This window comes from Numenius arquata, chromosome 3 (genome assembly GCF_964106895.1).
Source record: "Numenius arquata chromosome 3, bNumArq3.hap1.1, whole genome shotgun sequence".
Lineage (NCBI taxonomy): Eukaryota > Metazoa > Chordata > Aves > Charadriiformes > Scolopacidae > Numenius > Numenius arquata.
Window position 1 is genome coordinate 55113378 of NC_133578.1, and position 19202 is coordinate 55132579.

The following is a 19202-nucleotide window of genomic DNA, read 5'->3' on the forward strand; positions in this document are numbered from 1 at the left end:
TTGCACATACCCACTTTATATTTTCTCTTTCACTTAGTAGCACTGAGGGTTTTTTATCTGATTCTCAGAATAATTTTTCATTTCTTTGTGCACAAAAGAAATAGCACATTGAAATATGCTTTATAGAAACATTTCTATGAAAGAGCACTGCCATTATTGTGTCATTTAAGCATCCATTTGTTGTTAATCATGGCAGCTCTTTTGGAAATCTTATTAAATAATTCAGGGAAAAAAACTGTCAAGTGAATGTCAATAAAAGACGAATTCAAAGGAATAACCAATTCATTCAAACAGAGCAAAGGTGAAATCTGTAAAATTGCTAGATATAATTTGAAGTCTCCTAGTAACTCTCAAACAATGCATGTATTAAAAAAAAGATTTTCATATTAAAAAATAGCATCCCTTCTCAATGATATATTGTTACTTTCAATTTTGTTTTGAGAACTTAATAAGCATTCTGTCTGCAAAGCTCTTTCCTTTCAGTTGGGTACGCTGCTTCTGACTTGGTTGAGGTTCTTGTACAAATATGTTCTTCACTCTAGCAACATCCCAGCCGTTCATGAGGAGGATGGGGGAGAAGGAATGAAATTAACTTTATGGAGATTCACAAAGATGTGTTTATGTGTGCCTGACAGTCCTGCTCTAGAGGCAGGCAGAGATTTCAAAGGGCATCTTCATAGATCTCTCAAATTCCTTCAAGTTTGACCTGGAAGATCATGGGAACTTGCTCACATGTTTGAGAGGGACTTCAGTGGTGAAGCATGGTGAGGAGAACCATTCTGAAGCTGGGCATCTTGTGGAGGTGCCCATTCCTTAGCAGTGCAGGGCAGTGCAGTGGGCTCCCCTGGCCTTGTGTACCAATTTCAGATCAGTACCTGGCTAGCCATGGCTGTCTTGCACACACTTTAGTGGGCAGATATGATGATAACAGCCTCGTGCTCCATGTTCAAACCTTGTTTTGGCTGTTGGCCTCACTCTAGTCCATTTGCTATACAGTGAAGGAGTTGCAGCAGAGTGAATATCTCAGTTTTAGCACTTAGGGCACCATGTTTAGATTTTTCTGGTAAAGCTTTGGAGTTTACAGTGTGGCTATGATTGTTTCGTTATTCAGGTGTAGCTCATTCTCACTAACACCTGTGTGTGATTTAGAACTAAATGGGAAATAGGTTTTCAGACTCCTTTTAAACTGGCCTGTGGGTTCAGGTCGTGAAATTTTCAGGTCAGACAGTTTAGCTGTGAACTTGGGAGACAAGAATGAGAGAAGCACCTCTTCAAAAAAGGAGCCTAGGAAGTGTTCAATAACATATTTTATATAATTTATTGTAGCATGTACTCCACTTCTTTGACTACTTAATCAAGATACCATCATTTAACAGCTTAAGGTCAGAAGTAAATAGCACTTGTAAAGTAAAACTTTCACAAGGGCATTGCTCTCTCTGTTATGCCAGTGCACTGCACTTTGTTCTATAAAAAGCTTTCTCAGCTGTGGGTGATCTTAACTACTGTATGTTCTACAAAGTCAAGGCTAAGTTAAAACTCCTTGGTCTTCTGATATTTCTTGCTGTCTCAAATACTGTTTTAACACAGTTGATTAGTATTTGCTGTGTGGTGTATATGGAGCTTGACACATGAAGTTCATACAACTTCAGTTTTGGAATCTGTAATATGTTTACGGTGACTGAGTGGAGGAGAGATTAGGATTTCCTTTGTTTGTACTGCTTTGAGGTGCTGTTTAACATAGTTTTTTTCTATTTCCATTTGTCCAAAAAGCTGCAGTTCTACTATGATGAAGCCTATTATAGTGAAGCCAATCAAAATAGAATCAAAAATTGTTTGAATTTTAGTTCCTTTTAATCCTTTTGAACTTTTAATTATGTTCTGTTATCATTTTATATACTGAAATGCTCAATATTTCAAACTACTTGCCTTGATATTTCCTAATCTGTAGATGACACATACTTGTGCATAATTTGTTTTTTTTATTGAGACCTTAAGGTTACTGCAGTTCTTGTCGTGTTCTCCCTTAAGAAGAGTCATTTCTTCTTTTTGTTTTGTAACCTTTTACTCATTTTAAACGACCCCTTCAGAAATCTCGTATCGCTGTTTCTCCTCAACCAACACACCTCCCTCACTGAAATCAGGTTGTGTAACTGTTCGCTTCCCTTAACTCTTAATAATGGCTCTTCCATCCATTTGAAAATATTTTTCAAACTGTTAATTCTTCTCCAAATTGATTCTTGAGTTACTACGGTGGAGACAAAACATGTTAGGTATTTGAAGAGCTGTTTGAGTAGAGAAGTCTCTCGGCCTCCCGCAGGAGCAAGTGATGTGCAGACTAGCCATGCCCAGTGAGGGGGCTACAGGTGTAAAGCCTGGGCCTGGGCTTCCTTTGGGCAGACCAGAATGGGGTGGATGTAATGTTGACTTTTAACATGACTTCAGCCACGGTCTTCTTTGGGCAATGAGTTTTGTGCCCACCTAGGTTGCAAATCTAAACTCGAGCTGTTCTAAGACCTGCTTCTCTTTGCAGCTCCGTGGTTTTGCTGGTTGTACTTGCGTTTAGTGAGCTGGGTGAGGGAGCTGAAGGAGCTTAAAAAATTTGGGGCAATTTTTTTCAGTCAGGTCATTGCCCTGAGCTTATTTATTGTACAGGCACAGAAGGATTAGCCCTAGCAAGAAGGTAGTATTGCAGCAGCCTGGGCTTGGATCAGCTTCATCTGCCATCATGCTTTGGGCTTTTGAAACACAGCACAGAACCTGACACTATGAACTAAGAATTTTAATAAAATTCTCAGATTCAGTATTAACATTATTAAACATACTGTAACAGTTTAAAAAGGTAAACAAAAAAGGTCACAGAGACAAAGAAAAAAGACGTTAAATACCAGTTAAAAATCCCAGGATACCTTTCACAGTTTACATACTCAGCAACTTGAATGCAATGAAAAATTTTGCAGATAAGCTGTAAAACTGGAAAATAAAAGGAAATCTAAAAGCTAGAGTTATTTTTTATGTGAGTTGTGTTGAATGTGTTATGTTATAAAGCAACATGATTGAAGTTTTTACATTTCTTTTCTTCTTTCAAGTTACCTCCCTTTAATCTTTCTTTTTCTCTAACCACATAGCTTTATATTTTGCCTGTTACTGTAAAATAGTGGAGGGAATGAGGAGAGAGGTGTTTGGGTTTCTGTTAATGTGTGAGAAAATAATTAGTTGGTCCTTATGAATTAATACCATTTTAAGAGCTGGCGTGATCCCCCTATACAAGTTACTTAAGTAAAATTCAGTGACTTTACAAAAAAACTCCTTACAGTCTTTTTTTTTCCCTGGGTGTCCTTTGCTGATTCTTAACATATATGATTGAGTCCACATATCAAGGTTACTTTTCTGTCTTATATGATGAAAATTAACGTCCATAAATCTTGCCTGTGATAAGTAATTTATTGTAAAATAATTCAGGAAAGCTTCTAGAAACTTATTATTCTATACAGTTTTCTTCTTAACTGTGAGTAAATATGATTTCCATCAGATTTGGTTTCAACAAATGTTTTGTTTGTTGAAAAGTATTTTCCAGTAATGTATAAAGCAGACTTTTTTTTCTTCATAGTATTTTTAATTATAACAGGATCTCAAGTTAAATATAATGCAAGTTGTGTGCTTCTGTTACTGGGAAAACCATATCCCATTTGTAATGAGACATTTGTTAACTTCTGTATACAGATTGTGGTTCATTCCATAAATATTTGTGGGTTCTCTGATGTCCCTCACAGGGTTTTATCTATGACACATTCATACCACAGTTCTTAAACTACTTTTTGGATAGAAGATTTCTTTCTTTTGCAAAACCATTTGCCAATCTCTTTCCATTTAATGTTTTTATGTATTCCTACTTTGGTTTTTGGTTAGTAAACAAAAAGGGTTATCAGAAATATATAGAATGATTACATGTTATTTGATCACATTTCTCTATGGGATACTATTCAAAGCTCATGGCAAAATTATGGCAAACCATGGCAAAATTAAATCCTTATTCCTCTTCTCCCAAGCAGCTCAAAGTGTATTGTTTAAGTGAGTATCGTTCCTCACCCTTTACTGATCTTCCGAGATAGCTTAGTGCTCAACCACCTTAAGTATAGTCAAAAGGCATGCTTACTACTTTGTCTACTTTGTCTAATTTGTCTTCCAGTATTCCTATTAAACCTGATTATGCTGCAGTAAAAAACAGATTAAAAAGTTATATACAGTGGTTCTGTTGCATTTCACATTCTGTTCCTTTTTTTTTTTTTTAATTCTTGGTCCTTAAAGATATAAATCCATCCCCTTTTTTTTAGGACTGCTTCATATTCTTATGGGGTTTATTAGTTGTAGGACACAAAGATAAATATAACATTCTTCAGCATCTCAAAACATTTTTCATGCCCTCTGATGCTTTTGGTCATTAGGGTATCTTTTTTTTCCTGTGAGAAGGCAGTGGCTAACACTGATACGTTAATGGCTAACACAAGTGTGTGTTGAGTAATAAAATACAGAGTTAATATCAGGCATCTCCATTGAGTGCAATGTCAATGAGTGGCATAAATCACAGATAATCCGTTTTTCTGCATCATAGTGTGTGTTTTCCAGCAATAAAAAATAAACAGGTGTGGAGGTGATACAAATAAAATTTAGGGGTATCTACATATAGATATATCCTGATACTTGCAGGATAGGAACAGAACAGATTTGAACTCTTCCTAATCACCAAAGTTATTTAACTATTGAGTAGTATTATTTAATGTTTGTATGTGACAGTTTTTCAAGGAACAGGAAGAAACTTACAGATTAGCAAACCCAGCTGCAAAATAAATCTGAAAGTTTTCTTTTTCCTAGCTTAAGGTTGGATGTGTGTATATATATGTGTATGTACAGATATTCAAGAAAAATTCAGAGGAATACAATTCTCTGGTAGGTGTTTTTTCAGACTCTATTTTGATACACCTTATTCTTCAGACAGCTTGCAATGGTTGATTTTCCGTATTCTTGGCATAATAAAAAAATGCCTGACATATGTAACGGCAAGTGTTGTAGAAGTTGCTTTCTAAAAATAATTTTTAAAACCTAAATATTGTATTCTTTATACATTGCAGCTCATAAAAAAATTTAAGCAACCGTATTACAAAACTGGACACAAACTAACTACAGGTGATAGAACTTGCAGTTTCCCAAATGGGCAATGCAGTGAATTGGGTTTATGTGTGTGTTTGTGTTGTAAAACTCTTGAGTTTTCTTCATTGGCACCACCATTTATATGCTTTGGGTGCCTCATGGAGTCAGTTGAAATACCTGACATCGGAATCTGTGGTCTTCATGGTCAATGTTGTGAATACACAGGGATATTTTGAGATAAGGATGACTCTTGCCTGATATTGCCCTGTTTAAGTGAAGCTTACTTAAAACCTCTGTTAAAAAACATCTCTAACAAGCTTTGTGTACATGCTGAATAGTAGGTTTTAACCAATTTAGTGTGAAGGCTTTATGTTTAATGTTTACAAAAGCAATGTTGTACTCTGTGGCTTCCTATGGCAGGATGTAGGTTTCTTAAGAATATGTTGTCTCCTGCTGCCAAAAGCTACCTCAGCAACAGTTTATAATGAATGAGAATCATCTTGAGTTTGGGCTCTGCTTGTTTTTTGTTATGTCCTTGTTGTTCTCTCTCTCATTCTCTAAGTTTTTTAGATATTTTATACTTTTGTCCTAAAGATGAGTTCTGAGGTCAATTTCCTAATATGTTTCATTTGTTCTGTTTTTCATCTTTTAAAACATATTCTAAATATATTAAAAAGCCTTTACATAGACAACCCTTTTTAAGTAGTGCGTCTGTGTGCATGTAGAAGTTTACTTTCAGAAAGTTCACTTATTGATATCACAGTTTAAGATTTAGCAGTAGTATGCTTTTCAGAAAAAAGCTACTAATTTATTTTTCATCGTAGAAGAAACAAGCTACAGTCACTTCAATCTGAAATAACTATTTGTAAAATTTAAGTTGCAGTAGTTGTATTTAATGACATGGAGGAATTGGTGGGTTTAAAATTGACTGTAAGAATGGGACTCCAAATATGTGGCTTATAGTTGTAGATCTGTTACAGATTTTGAGGTGAGAATCTATGTATCATAACTTAGTTTGTAAACTGACCTTTCAAGCTGATCTCTCTTGAAGTTTTGCTGCATCCTTCCACATCTGGATATTTCACTAAATTAATTAAAGGTGTTTGGAAAAAATATTAGTCCTTTAAGTGATGTGCAAAATACTTCTCAATAGCTTTAGTCTCTTATTTCTTTTAGAAAACCTTCCTAGATTTCTCTTTGGAAGTTTACACCCTTTGTCAAAGTTGTTAGTTCTTGAAAACTTTCTCTAATGGTTGTAGGTCAAGGAGAATGTGCTTGACCTTTAGGTGTGATTCTATTAGTCATAGTTTAAGAAAGAATAGAAACAGTATTAAAGAGGAGATGAGGTCTCTAGTAATAACATACCTAAAAGCTTTACTGTAAGTCCCTAAAAGAACTGGTGAAATACCATCAAAAGGTGTATCATAATCTCCCCAATCAAAGTATGTTGTAGTGGAGCACTTCTTTCCTCTGCTTCAGTCCTCCTGCAAAGCCAGATAAACTGGAAAATCTTGGTGGTGAAGCAGTTTGTTCAGGAGGATATTTTACTTTCATAATGGAAGAGATGGATGTTCAAAAGCTTTTTCTGAGGGGAAAAAACCCTGTAACAGATCCTAGGAAAGCTGGAAGGTTTGGGGACTCTGCTTTATCTGGTTCTCAAGCAGTTGACAAGAAACCTATAGAAGTCCAATAAGGAATAATGCAAGATGAGGGAGTTTGCAGGCACTCCGTACTTTGTTATGTTCAAGAAGAATTCTCTAGGGAAAGAAAGGAGTAAACTTACCAGGTGAATTGTGTTTTGATAACACCACCTTGATTTTTCAAGTCCTAATATTTTATAAAAAGAAACGCTTATTAGCATATAGTTGATACTAAATTTCCTCTAGAAAGAGCAAGACGTGGAAGTGAAACAATGATTTTCTATGTAACTGAGGTCTTGCCTGTTGGTTAGCTTCTGTCTGTGTAGCAAGGGCTTCTACCCACAGGCATGTGAACTCAAAGCTCTAATTCTCTCAGGAAACTAAAAGTGGTAGAACCTTGATATTTTGTGGGCACTGATGATTTTACATTGACCTCTCTGAAGTCAGGACATTTTAGCAGACATAGCTGAAGAAAAGAAGTAAAATACAATTTAAATCACCAAGGGAAAAGTTCAGGCTTACAGGTACAAACATTCAAGATGTGCTTTCAGGAAAATTAATTCATTTTAGAGAGGTATAATATCTTTTAAAAAGAGAAAATACAGTAGATGCAATTATTATTCAGACATGCATCATGTCTGAAAAAGAGACTGACAATTATAAAAAAAAATTGTCATTCACATATGCATCAGTGTCTTGAGAAACCAGTTGATTTGCAACCTAAATTAGGAAGAAAGCAGGAAAAGAATGAATGTCTGTAAAAATGCCAGTTTGTCATGAGAAAAATTCAACATTCAGGCAAATCTGAATTTCTCAAGTAGGCTGTTTTCAGCAGAAAATTTGTAAGCTTCTCAAATAGGTAATCAGTCACTTGCTCTTTGCAATGTTTAGGAGATTTTACTTACTTTTTTGAAGTTGTATTTACAACTGATTTTCCCATGTTCCTCTGCAAAAGGATCATTTCAGCAGTCTGAGCTCGCCCCTGTGTTCAGGATTAAAGGGCCGTCTTTCCATCCAGCCTGTCTTGGTACCTTTCTAAGGGAACTTGAATCTTAATTTTGATGCTAGTAAATCTAGACAAATCTAAATATTAGGATCATACAATATGTATTCATTGAATTTCAGAATGGAGAAGCGAGAATCACTCCAATTTGAACAGACTAGCAGTGCCTAACTGACTACAGTTTCATAACCTGTGAGCTGAGGGAGGTCTGGTTGGACCGAAGTATTTTGGACCGAAAGTTGGACCGAAAAACTATCCTCCAATAGTTTTTGTGTCTAAGACTACTTTAAGTGAAGTGAATCCCTGTGTTTCTGTGGAATTCCAAATTTTCTTATGAGATCCAAAGGCATACTGTAGATAAGTTCAAGTCATATAAGAGAATATTCAAGAAAAAAGTAGCGTGCTTCAATCATATCATATATAGCCTTAAAACACACACAAAAAAAGTAAAGGTTCAGTTACTCCATACAGCTCATAATGTATATGAAAGGTGCCATTCCTTGTGTTTTGCAGGGAATGACTCGTGGGATGATCAGGTTTGTATAGATGGCTCTGGTTTTTTCTAATCTGATTAGAAGAAACCTGAAACTCTACCGCCTCTCTAGTCAAATCATAATGTTTTCTTTCAGTACACACAAGATTAATTTTAATACTCTGGGGAAATATAAAGTACACATTATTCAATGAATGTTTTATTTTGATATGATTATGAATAATTTCTGCCTTTTGTAGTCCTAAGAATCCCTGAGAATAAATTAAGAATTTATTTGCAACTCTTTTTTCTTTTTTTTTCCCTTCTTCAAAAGTGTATTTAGACGTAAACTCCTGCAATATATCTTGTTAGGCATAGATTCATATTGAATTTGGAAGTGTCATTAACAATAGTTTAACGGGGTTTTAAGGAAGACAAAATACTGGTTTTGACAAGACAGGTAATATCTTTCATAATGAATATGGAATTACTTTTCTATCAGGACAGTTTCCCCAGTGATAAGTAAATAGGAAAAACAGTGCAAGGACTTCGGAAAAGAAGACTTAAAGGGGCTACTTTCAAAGACTTTGTTACTGACTTATTTTACAATATCATATAAAGTATTTTAGAAGTAGTATGAGCTTGCCATTATGAATGTAATGGTTCTGCAAAAAGAAAAAGAAAATACAAGTGCCATCTTGAGAAACTTATTTAATCAGTGTCAAAGATAAATTCAGATTGACTTTGAAAGTTGAATATTTGTGTTTTAGAATAGTTTCTTGTTGCAGTATCTATGCTGTAAACATCTTTTACAATATACGTGTGCTGAGAATATGGATTAGTACACGTTTTTTAATATACAGGGAAAACTGGTATTTATTTATTTCTAACATTCTGTACTACATTGTATAGAATTTGTTTGATGTCCAGGTGTGAGTTCGATATACTGACACAACAGCAAAAAGAAATCCTGTCCCATGTCAGCTTATCAAACACACTGTGGACAGTATGTCTTCTAGCTTCTACCATTGTACCTGGTTGCACCATTTAAAGAAATTCCATGCATCAAATATGAAGACTGTGTTCAGTGAAACTCAACCTCAGTATTTCCAGGTGAATTTCTAGAACATCTGAAAAGACTGAGGTATTGTATCACTAAACTAGGCGAATCAACTAAAACAAAGTGAAATACAGGATGAAAGCAATGGGAAAATCACAAGATTATTTACCTTAGCTATCTGGTAAACCAAGTACGCATTAAATATTTGAAAAATCAAAATTAAAGATCTTTTTACTGCCAAACAGCATTAGGTTTTGAGATAAAACTATTTCTGCCATGAAACAAAAGCATTAAAGGATTTGGGTTATATTGTATTTTGGCGTTTCTGTTAACTGCCACCCCAGACTTCCACTCCACCCTCTTAAACTCTTCAAGCTCTCTCCTCACTGATTCTATTTAGAGAAACTCTATTCCACTTGTTTTTTCTATAAACATTTGGCATCCAAAAATATCATACAGACCTTCCTTTGGAATTGTGCATACTTATCATTTATACAGTCTGTCAACTGTATATTTATACTATGCTCCCTGAATTTTGGTGAATGCTTCAAAACTATAACGAGATTCCTCGAACTGTCTAAACATTAAACAGTATAAAAATGAAAAACTGATCTTTAAAAGTTCAGACTTGCTCGTGCTGTTATTTTTGCTGAGGAATTTAAACAATAAAATTACAAAAGCAATTAAACAGATGACATCTAAATCCACAGCTGCAAACCTCAGCTTTGTTTCATTTTACGCTTTTTTTTTTTTGAGAGAGAAAGGCTGAAATTGCTTTATAGTTTACCAGACTGTACCTTATCATCACAGGATCATTCATGTGGTGTTCCAGATATGACTTTAGAAAACAACTGCATTGCAGAAGTTCTTCAGCTTCTTTACAATTACTTACTGTAGCAGAGCCTTTGGAACAAGGGGCTACTTTTAAATATCTGGTCACCTTACAGGATATGTAGAGCATTTCCTGCCCGTAGGACTAAAGGAAGGAAGCACAGGGCCAAAATGTTTGATGTGTGATCTACTGTAATTCCTTTCATGTGTTTAGTAGCTTTTATATGATCAATGCACTGCTACCAATCCTGACCTTGGTGTGGTCCAGTTCACTAAAATCTGACCTTCCTAAATGAATCGCAAATGGAATTATAGTAGCACCCACCTGGCACCACCACTGTAATTAATGGGCATGAGGGGGCGGTGTTCTTTTTTTCCTCTGAATATGTACCTACTGGATTTCAAAATTAAAATATTTAAATAGTTACATAAATAGTATCTTGATAAAAAATTGCAGTAGTTTATTTTTATACATATTTTTATATATTTGCATTCTTAAGCACTGTATATCCGATGATCTCAAAATTTTTTCTATGCCATTAATTAATTTTAGTCACAAGGTCATTTTGGCATTATGCCCACAATGTAGGTGAGTAAACTATTGAAGAGGTTAATTTTGTTGCTTAAAGAGATTTTTGAGATTTTTGTCTGTGTTGTCTATTTTTAAGAAAAAGCTTTCAAACTAATTGTAAGGGAAGACCTGTCTGCTTCAGCTTGGCACGAAAAAGCTGTGCTGAAAAGTATTAGTGAAAATAAAACAGTGTATTTTTGGTAAGACTTTTTGAAAAAAGTTAAGTAATTTGATTATTACTGTTATTATTTTCTGTAGAAGAGTTATTGCTGCACAACTGGGAAAGTCTAGAAGCAGAAGAGGGAATAAGTCTGTTTCAATCTGTCACGTCTACATTTGTTTCAAATGTGACGGTGTAATACCTAGCTTGGAGATATTTAAGCGAAACAGTTGTTGATAGAGTATTGTGATGGCTTTGCTGAAGATCTTCAATACTTTCTCTTAATGTCATTCTCTGTTTGCCAGGAACTGAGATCTTCATAGTAGTAGATTCTGTGCTGTGCTTGACGTACCTGGAAGCTTAGTGTCTTGAAATAGCAGATCAAACTCCTTTTCAAGGCTGAATTTTCTAAACCTGTATCTAACATCCTTATGTATTGCAGACTCTGACATTCAGGAGACTAAAAGACATGTAATGACACTTAACTAAATCTTAGTACTCTTTAATTTGATGGTGGATCCAGATCTTTAATCTGGATGATTGTGAAGTAGATGATTTGTTCTGTACACCCAATTGTCTTTTGGTTTTTTTCAATTGGGCACTTTGACATTCATGGTTTGAATGATGTCTTAGTGCACACTAATCTGTAGTTGAATCTTTGGTTTTTTTGGTGACTTGAAAGTACTGAGTTCCATAATTTCTCCACTATGCTTATCCTTCTGTTACCTAAAGATCTTTATAGCTACTTGGTGTCTCATCCTTCTCTTTAGCTTTTTTACACTTTAACCAGTTCCTCTCTGTGCCTTGATACTCATCTGTAAGAATACAGAATGAAAAAGGAACCAGTGCCCAAGAGAGACAAGTCAGATATTTATCCAGCATTAGTTTAAAATAGAGGAAAATTACCCATTATACTTGTACTTTTACTTACCTATATCAATTGTTTGAAGCAGTCTAGCACAATCAAAAGGATTTTTTTTATATGTTTTAGTCACTGCTTGTCTTTTTTTTTTCAACATACTAAGTGCAAAAGTAATCTACCTATCAGTTGATTTATGTCTATTCACAAAAACTATAAACACTGCAAATCATTATAGAATTAGAAGTATGTCCGTTAATGTCTACAAAATGTATTAATTTAGAATTCAATTAATAACTTCTTCCTCTGTGTTAGTAATGTGATGTATTTGTCCACTGTGAAATCTTTAGAAGTGGCCAGTCATTTTTATTTTGCTCACAGAGCCAGCACTGATGTTTTCTTTTTATAAGGGTCTTCCACATTTGATGATGAACCCAGGTACCTTAACTTACGGGACACCTGTCATACAGTGTCTTCTGTAGATAATGCTGTACAGAACACAACACTAGAGCTAATCAGGGGGAATGTAGTTTTCTTTGTTAAACAAATTCCTATAAAGATTAAATGTAATGTTAGAAAAGTGGAGTATAGGCATATGAACAAAATAGTGTCACTTGCTCATCAGAAAAGCATTAAACAAAGGAGCCTTACTGTACTCAGTTTATGTTTTTATTTAATCAAAACTTGCTGGTATCACACCCAGAGTATGCTGCCAGCAAGTATGGAGATGGGGCAGTAGTTGAGTTCTTCTGAGGCTGAGCTGGAGAGGGGAGAAGGCGCAGCTGCCAAGAAAGCCAGTCATATGTGGCATAGTTCCTGGGGAAAAGAGGCAGAAACGGTGAGAACTGGAGTTTATTGCTGACAGCATTTGACAGCCTGCTGTACTGACCCAGACTAAAATAAACCGTTTCCAACATCCCAGCAGTCACAAAACACTATGTTTGTTAAACCACAAATAAGTCTTCCTATGGACAGATGGCAGGGCAGGGAAGCAAAGCTGAGGTTACCCTTTGAGGGAGACAGGGAGCTCTCTCAGTATGGCAGAATGTGTATCCAGGATCATGTACCGAATCTTAGAAATTTATCAGGACCTTTCCTTCTTGCCTAAGGATGTCTCCTCCTCTCTTCTTGCAAGAATAGAATTTTCTTACCTGCTGCTTTTCTTTAACTTCAGTATTAGTGCCTTGTTGCCATCTTTCTTCTCCCTCCTGCACACTTCTGTGCCCTCCTGTTTTTTTTCTCCTTAACTTCTCGTTCTTCTTTTGGTCTTTTTCACAAATATATGTTTTTAATCTCTCCAAAGTGAGGCAAACCCAAGTTTTCCATCATAAACTGTCATGCTACAGGATTTCTTTTATTCCTGTTTTGAGATCATGTCTACATATGTTCTGTGATGTTGGGGAAGTTCTGTTTCTTTCCCAGTGGCTCAGGCGTTAGCTACTCTCCTGTGGCAAAGAGGCATCTACTTGCTATAATTTAAAAAAAAAAAAAATTAAATTAAAAAATAGTTGCCTTTCTTTGGAAAGCTGATACCTGTTTGGTATTTTACTAATAGAAGCTCAGTATTTTCAAAGGCCAGTATGGTTATCATAGATGCTCTAGGTTTACCAGATTTTTGTTCTGTGCCCTTCTTAATATCTATGGCATCTCACTCCAAATGGAGCTGTGTCCATTGCTTCCCTAACAGTTGTTTCAGTTTCCCCTGTTTGGTATAACACGTTCGATGGGGATTAAGTTAGGAAACTTTATTAAATTGAATTGGGGAAAAGGCAGCTAAGGAGCATTAAGTCAGTGATAAATATTGCTGTGATTTCTACAGTAGTTCAGTCACATCTCATTCATAGGTGATGGGCTTTCAGACTACATTCGGGCTCCACAAGCTTAAGCAGAAGAGGAGGTGGTCCTCTTGCATAGCATCTATGTCCAGGTCCAACAAGGTGCCACTGGTTCTTCTCCTATAAAGTAGAAGGTATATATTGATCCAAGCTTACTGTCTATTTAATTTTTAAATTAGAATAGGAAGACTCTTTTACCACAAGACAAAACCTTTAATAGTTGAAATTTGGATAGATAGGTTTGTCATCTCTGTAACTGGAAGTGGAAATCAGTACAGACAGAGATCTAGTAAGAGCTAACAAAAATTAGCTGTTTTCTGTAAAGTCTATGAATATTTCTTATTCATTACATAATGTATAGTCTTTGAATGCCATTTTCCTTGCTTACTTAGCTTTTTGTAGGTCTCAGATGAGCTATATGTGAATAGATTTAATGTGAATAGCTTCTTTACAGAACGTCTCAGAGTTATGCCTATTCAGCAGCATGTAGTAACTGGTTCAACATGAGCTGTTTCTTATATAAACATACAAAAAGCCTGACCCAGACTAAATCAATTTTAAAAAGAAAAACATTAAAACTGTGTTTCCTGTTACATGCTTATGGTCATCTTTGGTTGCTTATGATCTTACTGTATTATTGACTAACTGTTGTATTCGACACCACCTGCCGAAAGGTTCAGATGGGACAGTGAAGTTGTTTTCAGAAAGGGAAGCAATTACAATAATAAGCCCTACAGTACATTTCAGCTGGTAAAACAGTGTTTATGCTAGGGGTAGAGAAGTCATGGATTTGGCTTACTCTGTTTCCCTGATTTTATTTGTGACAAGGATTTCAAAACCTGCAGAATCAAAAAGGCTGCAAAGTTTATACATAGCGTGTGTGCTTACGATTAGGCCAGTTCTGCTGTGACTTAACTAATTCTCATCCTTAGTATACAACTAATAATTGGGGGCATACTTAGGAAAATAGTTGATATGGAAAACCAGAAATGAGTGCTTGTGTAAATGCCTGTATGTATATAACTTATTTGGGAAAAGGCTATATTATGATCCTTGTATGATACTGGCAGTATGTACTTTCTGAAAGCAATAATCAGCTTAGTCGAAACATCAAGGCATTAATAACTAATCTTCGTATTTTACATGTATAAGAAAGATGGGCACAAACTTTTTAGCAGGGTCTGTTGCAATAGAAAAAGGGGTAATGGCTTTAAGCTAAAAGAGGATAGATATAGACTAGATATAAGGAAGAAATTACAATAAGGGTGGTGAAACCCTGGCACAGGTTGCCCAGAGGGGTAGCAGATGTCCCATCCCTGTAAGCATTCAAGGTCAGGTTGGACAGGGCTCTGAGCAACCTGATCTAGTTGAAGATGTCCCTGGTCATTGCAGGGGGCTTGGACTAGATGATCTTTAAAGATTCCTTCCAACCCAAACTATTCTGTGATTCTAATAAAAGACACAATTGTTATGGTTAGATCTCTCTGTGTGGAAAGTTGACACACACATTCTTGAGTTTTAAGAAACCACATCTAATTTTGAAATACCACTACTGACATAACAGATTTTTAGCGTATTTCTGCTAACCATTTAAGAAATTTACAGGGCTACTGAACAATGCCATCACACTTCCTCCCCAGGAATGACTTGATCAAAATGGCTTTCCTGCCATTCACATGCTTCTGTGGGTAGATATGATTAATTACTTAATTTCTTAATTGCTAGCATACTCTGTTGGTGAGAATGGCAATGATATTAACAATTTCAACTGGGTTGAGATTTGGACAGGATTGGGATTGCACTTTGAAATAGGTTGTATGCCTATAGGTTGCGTGCCTATATTTAGAGATGGCATGCACTGCGTGCATTACAGGTTGAAATGTGCTGCTTTAATCCTTATTTTTAGATTGTTAGCATTAATGATTAAACAGATTGCAGAATTATTAAGTTTGCTGTGGAGACAGCGCATATGTACTAAATAATGACTCTGGCATAAGACAACAACCTAGACTGGAACAGTAGATTGGATGGCATATGCAAATAAGAAGCTTAAGATTCATCTCAGATATATGAAAACAATAAAAAAGAATACAATTTGACATGATCATAGATTCAAAGCAAAAAAATTTAAGATACCCTTGCTCCCTTTACTGGCTTGTTTTGAAAAACAGTGATAAGTTCATTTGCATATTTTTATTATAATATCAAATTAGCAGTGTTGTTCCTAGTGTTGAAAGGGCAAGATAATTTTCTTGGAAGATTTACTAGTGCTTATTAGCAGAAGACGAATGGTAGTAGGAGACTCTTCAGACACCAGTCACTGGTAAAATCGAATGGTCTTAGCAGCCTCCCCTTATCCAATAGCTCTTGGATGATCTGTTGAAGTTGGGTGTGACTGTTTCCCAAACTCAGCTCAAGATTGAAATTCTTCATAAAATCTAATGTAGTAGAATTTAGTGGAATCCACAGGTAATGCGGTTCACTCAAAAAAGTTTTTTTCTCACTTGTCAGAAGAATTCTAATAACAAAGCTCTGTAATGAAATTCCATGTTTAAAAGATTGAATTGTTTTTCTATCATCTTGGAATGCTCTTTCTAATTTTTATTCGATAGGTTTGGACAGTGGAACAATTGTCTCACAATAAAGTTGTTCATAATAGTGATATGTAGCTCTTCTTTTTGAGGTTTTGAATGTGACATCCTTTATCTATTCAGCAGATATGAGTTTGTCCTGCTTCTGCGTAAGGCTGCTCATACGGAGCTCATTGAAAGTGCAGTGAAGTCAGTCGACCGATCTTGTATCAACTTTGGTGGATCTGGCTAAATTTTGGAATATATTTATTTGCATATCTCCTGTTGAATTCCGTAGAAAAGAGGCAGGTGGATACTTCTGAAGATCTGGACTTACAATAATGCTTAGATGTAGTCAAGAATGGCAAAAATTAATACTTGAATTTTCTTAATTTTGTATCTTTGTGGATATCTGAGTGGTCTGAATTTGACCATTGTTGCTCTTTTTTTTCTGTTTTTTTTTTTTCTTTCCCTTTTTCCTTTGAAATTGCAGGAGAGCACTGAATCTAGGAATACTTCGAGACCCTGGATCAGAGGTTGAAGACAGACAATATCAAGTAGATCTTCAATCTATAAACATTGGTACTGCTTATTGGAATCAGTTGAAACCAGAGAAGGAAAATGGAAAAGGAGGGGTTTTGACAGAGAGTGAAAGAAATTCTCAAAATCCAGCACTTGAATGGAACATGGCCAGTAGGTAGGAAGTTTTTTTTAACTTATTCTTTTCTAGAATTACATAGCACAAACACTGCAGATATCATCCACACTATGTCAGAATCAAATAATTCTGTATTGTTTTTGCTTTCTATTACAAGGATATTTACATAGAGTTTTGGATTTTACATTTGAAATGCATATTACTATTATTGTTACACTGTAGTTACTGTCAAGTTATTGTGTGCTTTTGGTTCCATTATATGTTCTTTTCTGAGCAGCTTACTGTATGTCCATAAAAATAACTTCAGGGCTCAGACTTCAGCTTCTGGGTCTACAAGCAATGGGAGGTTTGGGATTTTCTTTTTTTAAAACTTTTGTTTGTCTTTTTACAAAGCTTGAGTAAAACCAGCTTAGACATTTTTAAGTTAGAGAAGGATAAAGTAAAACATTTCCTATTGGTTCTGAACTGTTTTTTGCACTTCTGTAAGTAAAACCAGATGAATTTTGAGAATGAGATATTTCAACTGAGTCTCCCTTATTGTGTATTGTATGATACACACACGCAAAGCCCCGCCCTCTAGTTAAGCAGGGTTGAAAGATAAAGCATGCATACACTTGCATGGTATTTTAAAAATTAAAGTTTTCAAATATAAAATGGGGGGGGCTAATAGGTAATTTGTGAAAATTTGAAAATTTTATTTTAGTTTTAATATACTTTCTTTACTTAACAATTCATACAGGTGGCTTAAAGCGAAATTTTTATAGACTGTGTAACAGTCAAAGTTGTCTTTTCAAAGCAAGAGGAATAAGGTCTGATGGCCAAAAGAAAGCTTTCAAAAGTCATTTTGTGGATTTGTATATGTTTCTGCTAGAAGATTTCTGTTTGCCCACACATTTATTTAATTATTCTCACTTAAAAGTTCCATATATCTAATTCATACAAAAACAATCTAATTTTTATGAATGCATGCATAATTTTATGGTTCCTAAGATTCCTGTCTGAATTGAGGGATGAGTTCCTAAAAGTGATATAGAAAAACAGGCAGTATCATAAGGACAGACAAAAATTGAATTATTGCTAGTTTGATTTTCAAAAAAAGGGAAGATGAGGACTCTCAGAGATATTTAAGAAGCTACGTGAGGATGGCACACAGGCTGAACTTTATAAATAATGAATTGATGAAAAACCAAGAGAGTAAATAAGCTTATTCTGGAGGAGTGTGTGCAGGAAAAAGATGTGATCAAGAATAAATTCCAGTTTATCATTGAAAACCAGAGGGCAGGAAAAGCAGGTCTAACTGAAGTAATGATAAAACCACAAGGAGTGACAGGAATATAGACAAAAATTTAAACACAGTAATAGTTTCTGTTCTTCATTTATAAGATCACCTGGTTCTTGCCTGTCTTTTAACAATTTTATTTTAAACTAGTACAATTCCATAGACAATTTTTTCTTAGCATTGAAAAAATGTATATGACCTGCTAGTTGGGCCTTGGTGTTGGGCAAGTTGCCCATGAAGTTCTTTCTCATAAAACCACACAGGGCCACTGGCATTTCTTGAAAGATAAGACGACATTAATCTCCAAAGGACTGCTGGCCAATTCACAAATTAAGCTAAAATAGCAAAACCACCCCCTGAGGAATTGGCTTTCCTTCTCCTTCCCGTTGGTCACTGAAATCCTGTTGCCAGCACACTTTGGTCTGAGCTTTATGGTTATAGATTTGGATAGGAAGTCTGGTGGGATTCCTGAAAAGCTATCAAGATAAGAATAAGAGGAGCAGCTATTACAGATAATCTGAGTTCTCTTTTTTTTTAGTAACTGCTTGGACATTCTTCTTTTCCTCAGCAGACTTCCAAAATAGAATTTTATTAGAATATATTTGACAAACAAGTATGCTTGTTTTGAAATTGCTTTTGAATGTATCTTTACTTGGGTTTTAATTTAGATCAGTTGTAATTAAATACATTAGCTTTTCCCAAGTGTTACACAATACAGTATTTTAATTCCAGCTTGAATTTGTTAAAAGAGAAAGTTTGTATAGTGTTTTCTTGTCCTTTTGGCTTAAAATTTTACACACTTACTACAGTTCTTTTTCAGGATGTTTGCATTTTTGCTTTTTAGTTGGCAGTTAGTTTTGCTGCATCTGGGTTTATTTTATGATCTGTGGAAGTTATGCGCTGAGAACTGGAAGAACCTGCATTGAACTCTGCCATCCACTAAGATATTTCCAAGCATGCAGCAAGAGGGTGGCTGTGTGGTGTTTTACATGGTGCTTAGAGTCTGCAGGGTGAAGTTTATCTTCAGTTTTCCTGCAACTACCACAGAAGCTTTATTCTTTGACCTATTTGTGATACTATTTTCTTTTTTAATTCTTTAAGTTTCTTAGACATGTTTAA

General features: G+C 35.3%; 1 protein-coding gene across 2 annotated transcripts in view; it reads left to right on the forward strand.

The window, feature by feature from the left end:
• The window catches only part of VPS13B (vacuolar protein sorting 13 homolog B), a 475565-nt gene that overhangs the window by 290952 nt on the left and 165411 nt on the right, over nucleotides 1–19202 (forward strand). For both annotated transcript variants that reach the window (XM_074145995.1, XM_074145994.1), the window contains exon 30: nucleotides 16640–16843. In XM_074145995.1, coding sequence (XP_074002096.1) covers nucleotides 16640–16843 — 204 coding nt within the window. The remainder of the gene's footprint in view (nucleotides 1–16639; nucleotides 16844–19202) is intronic.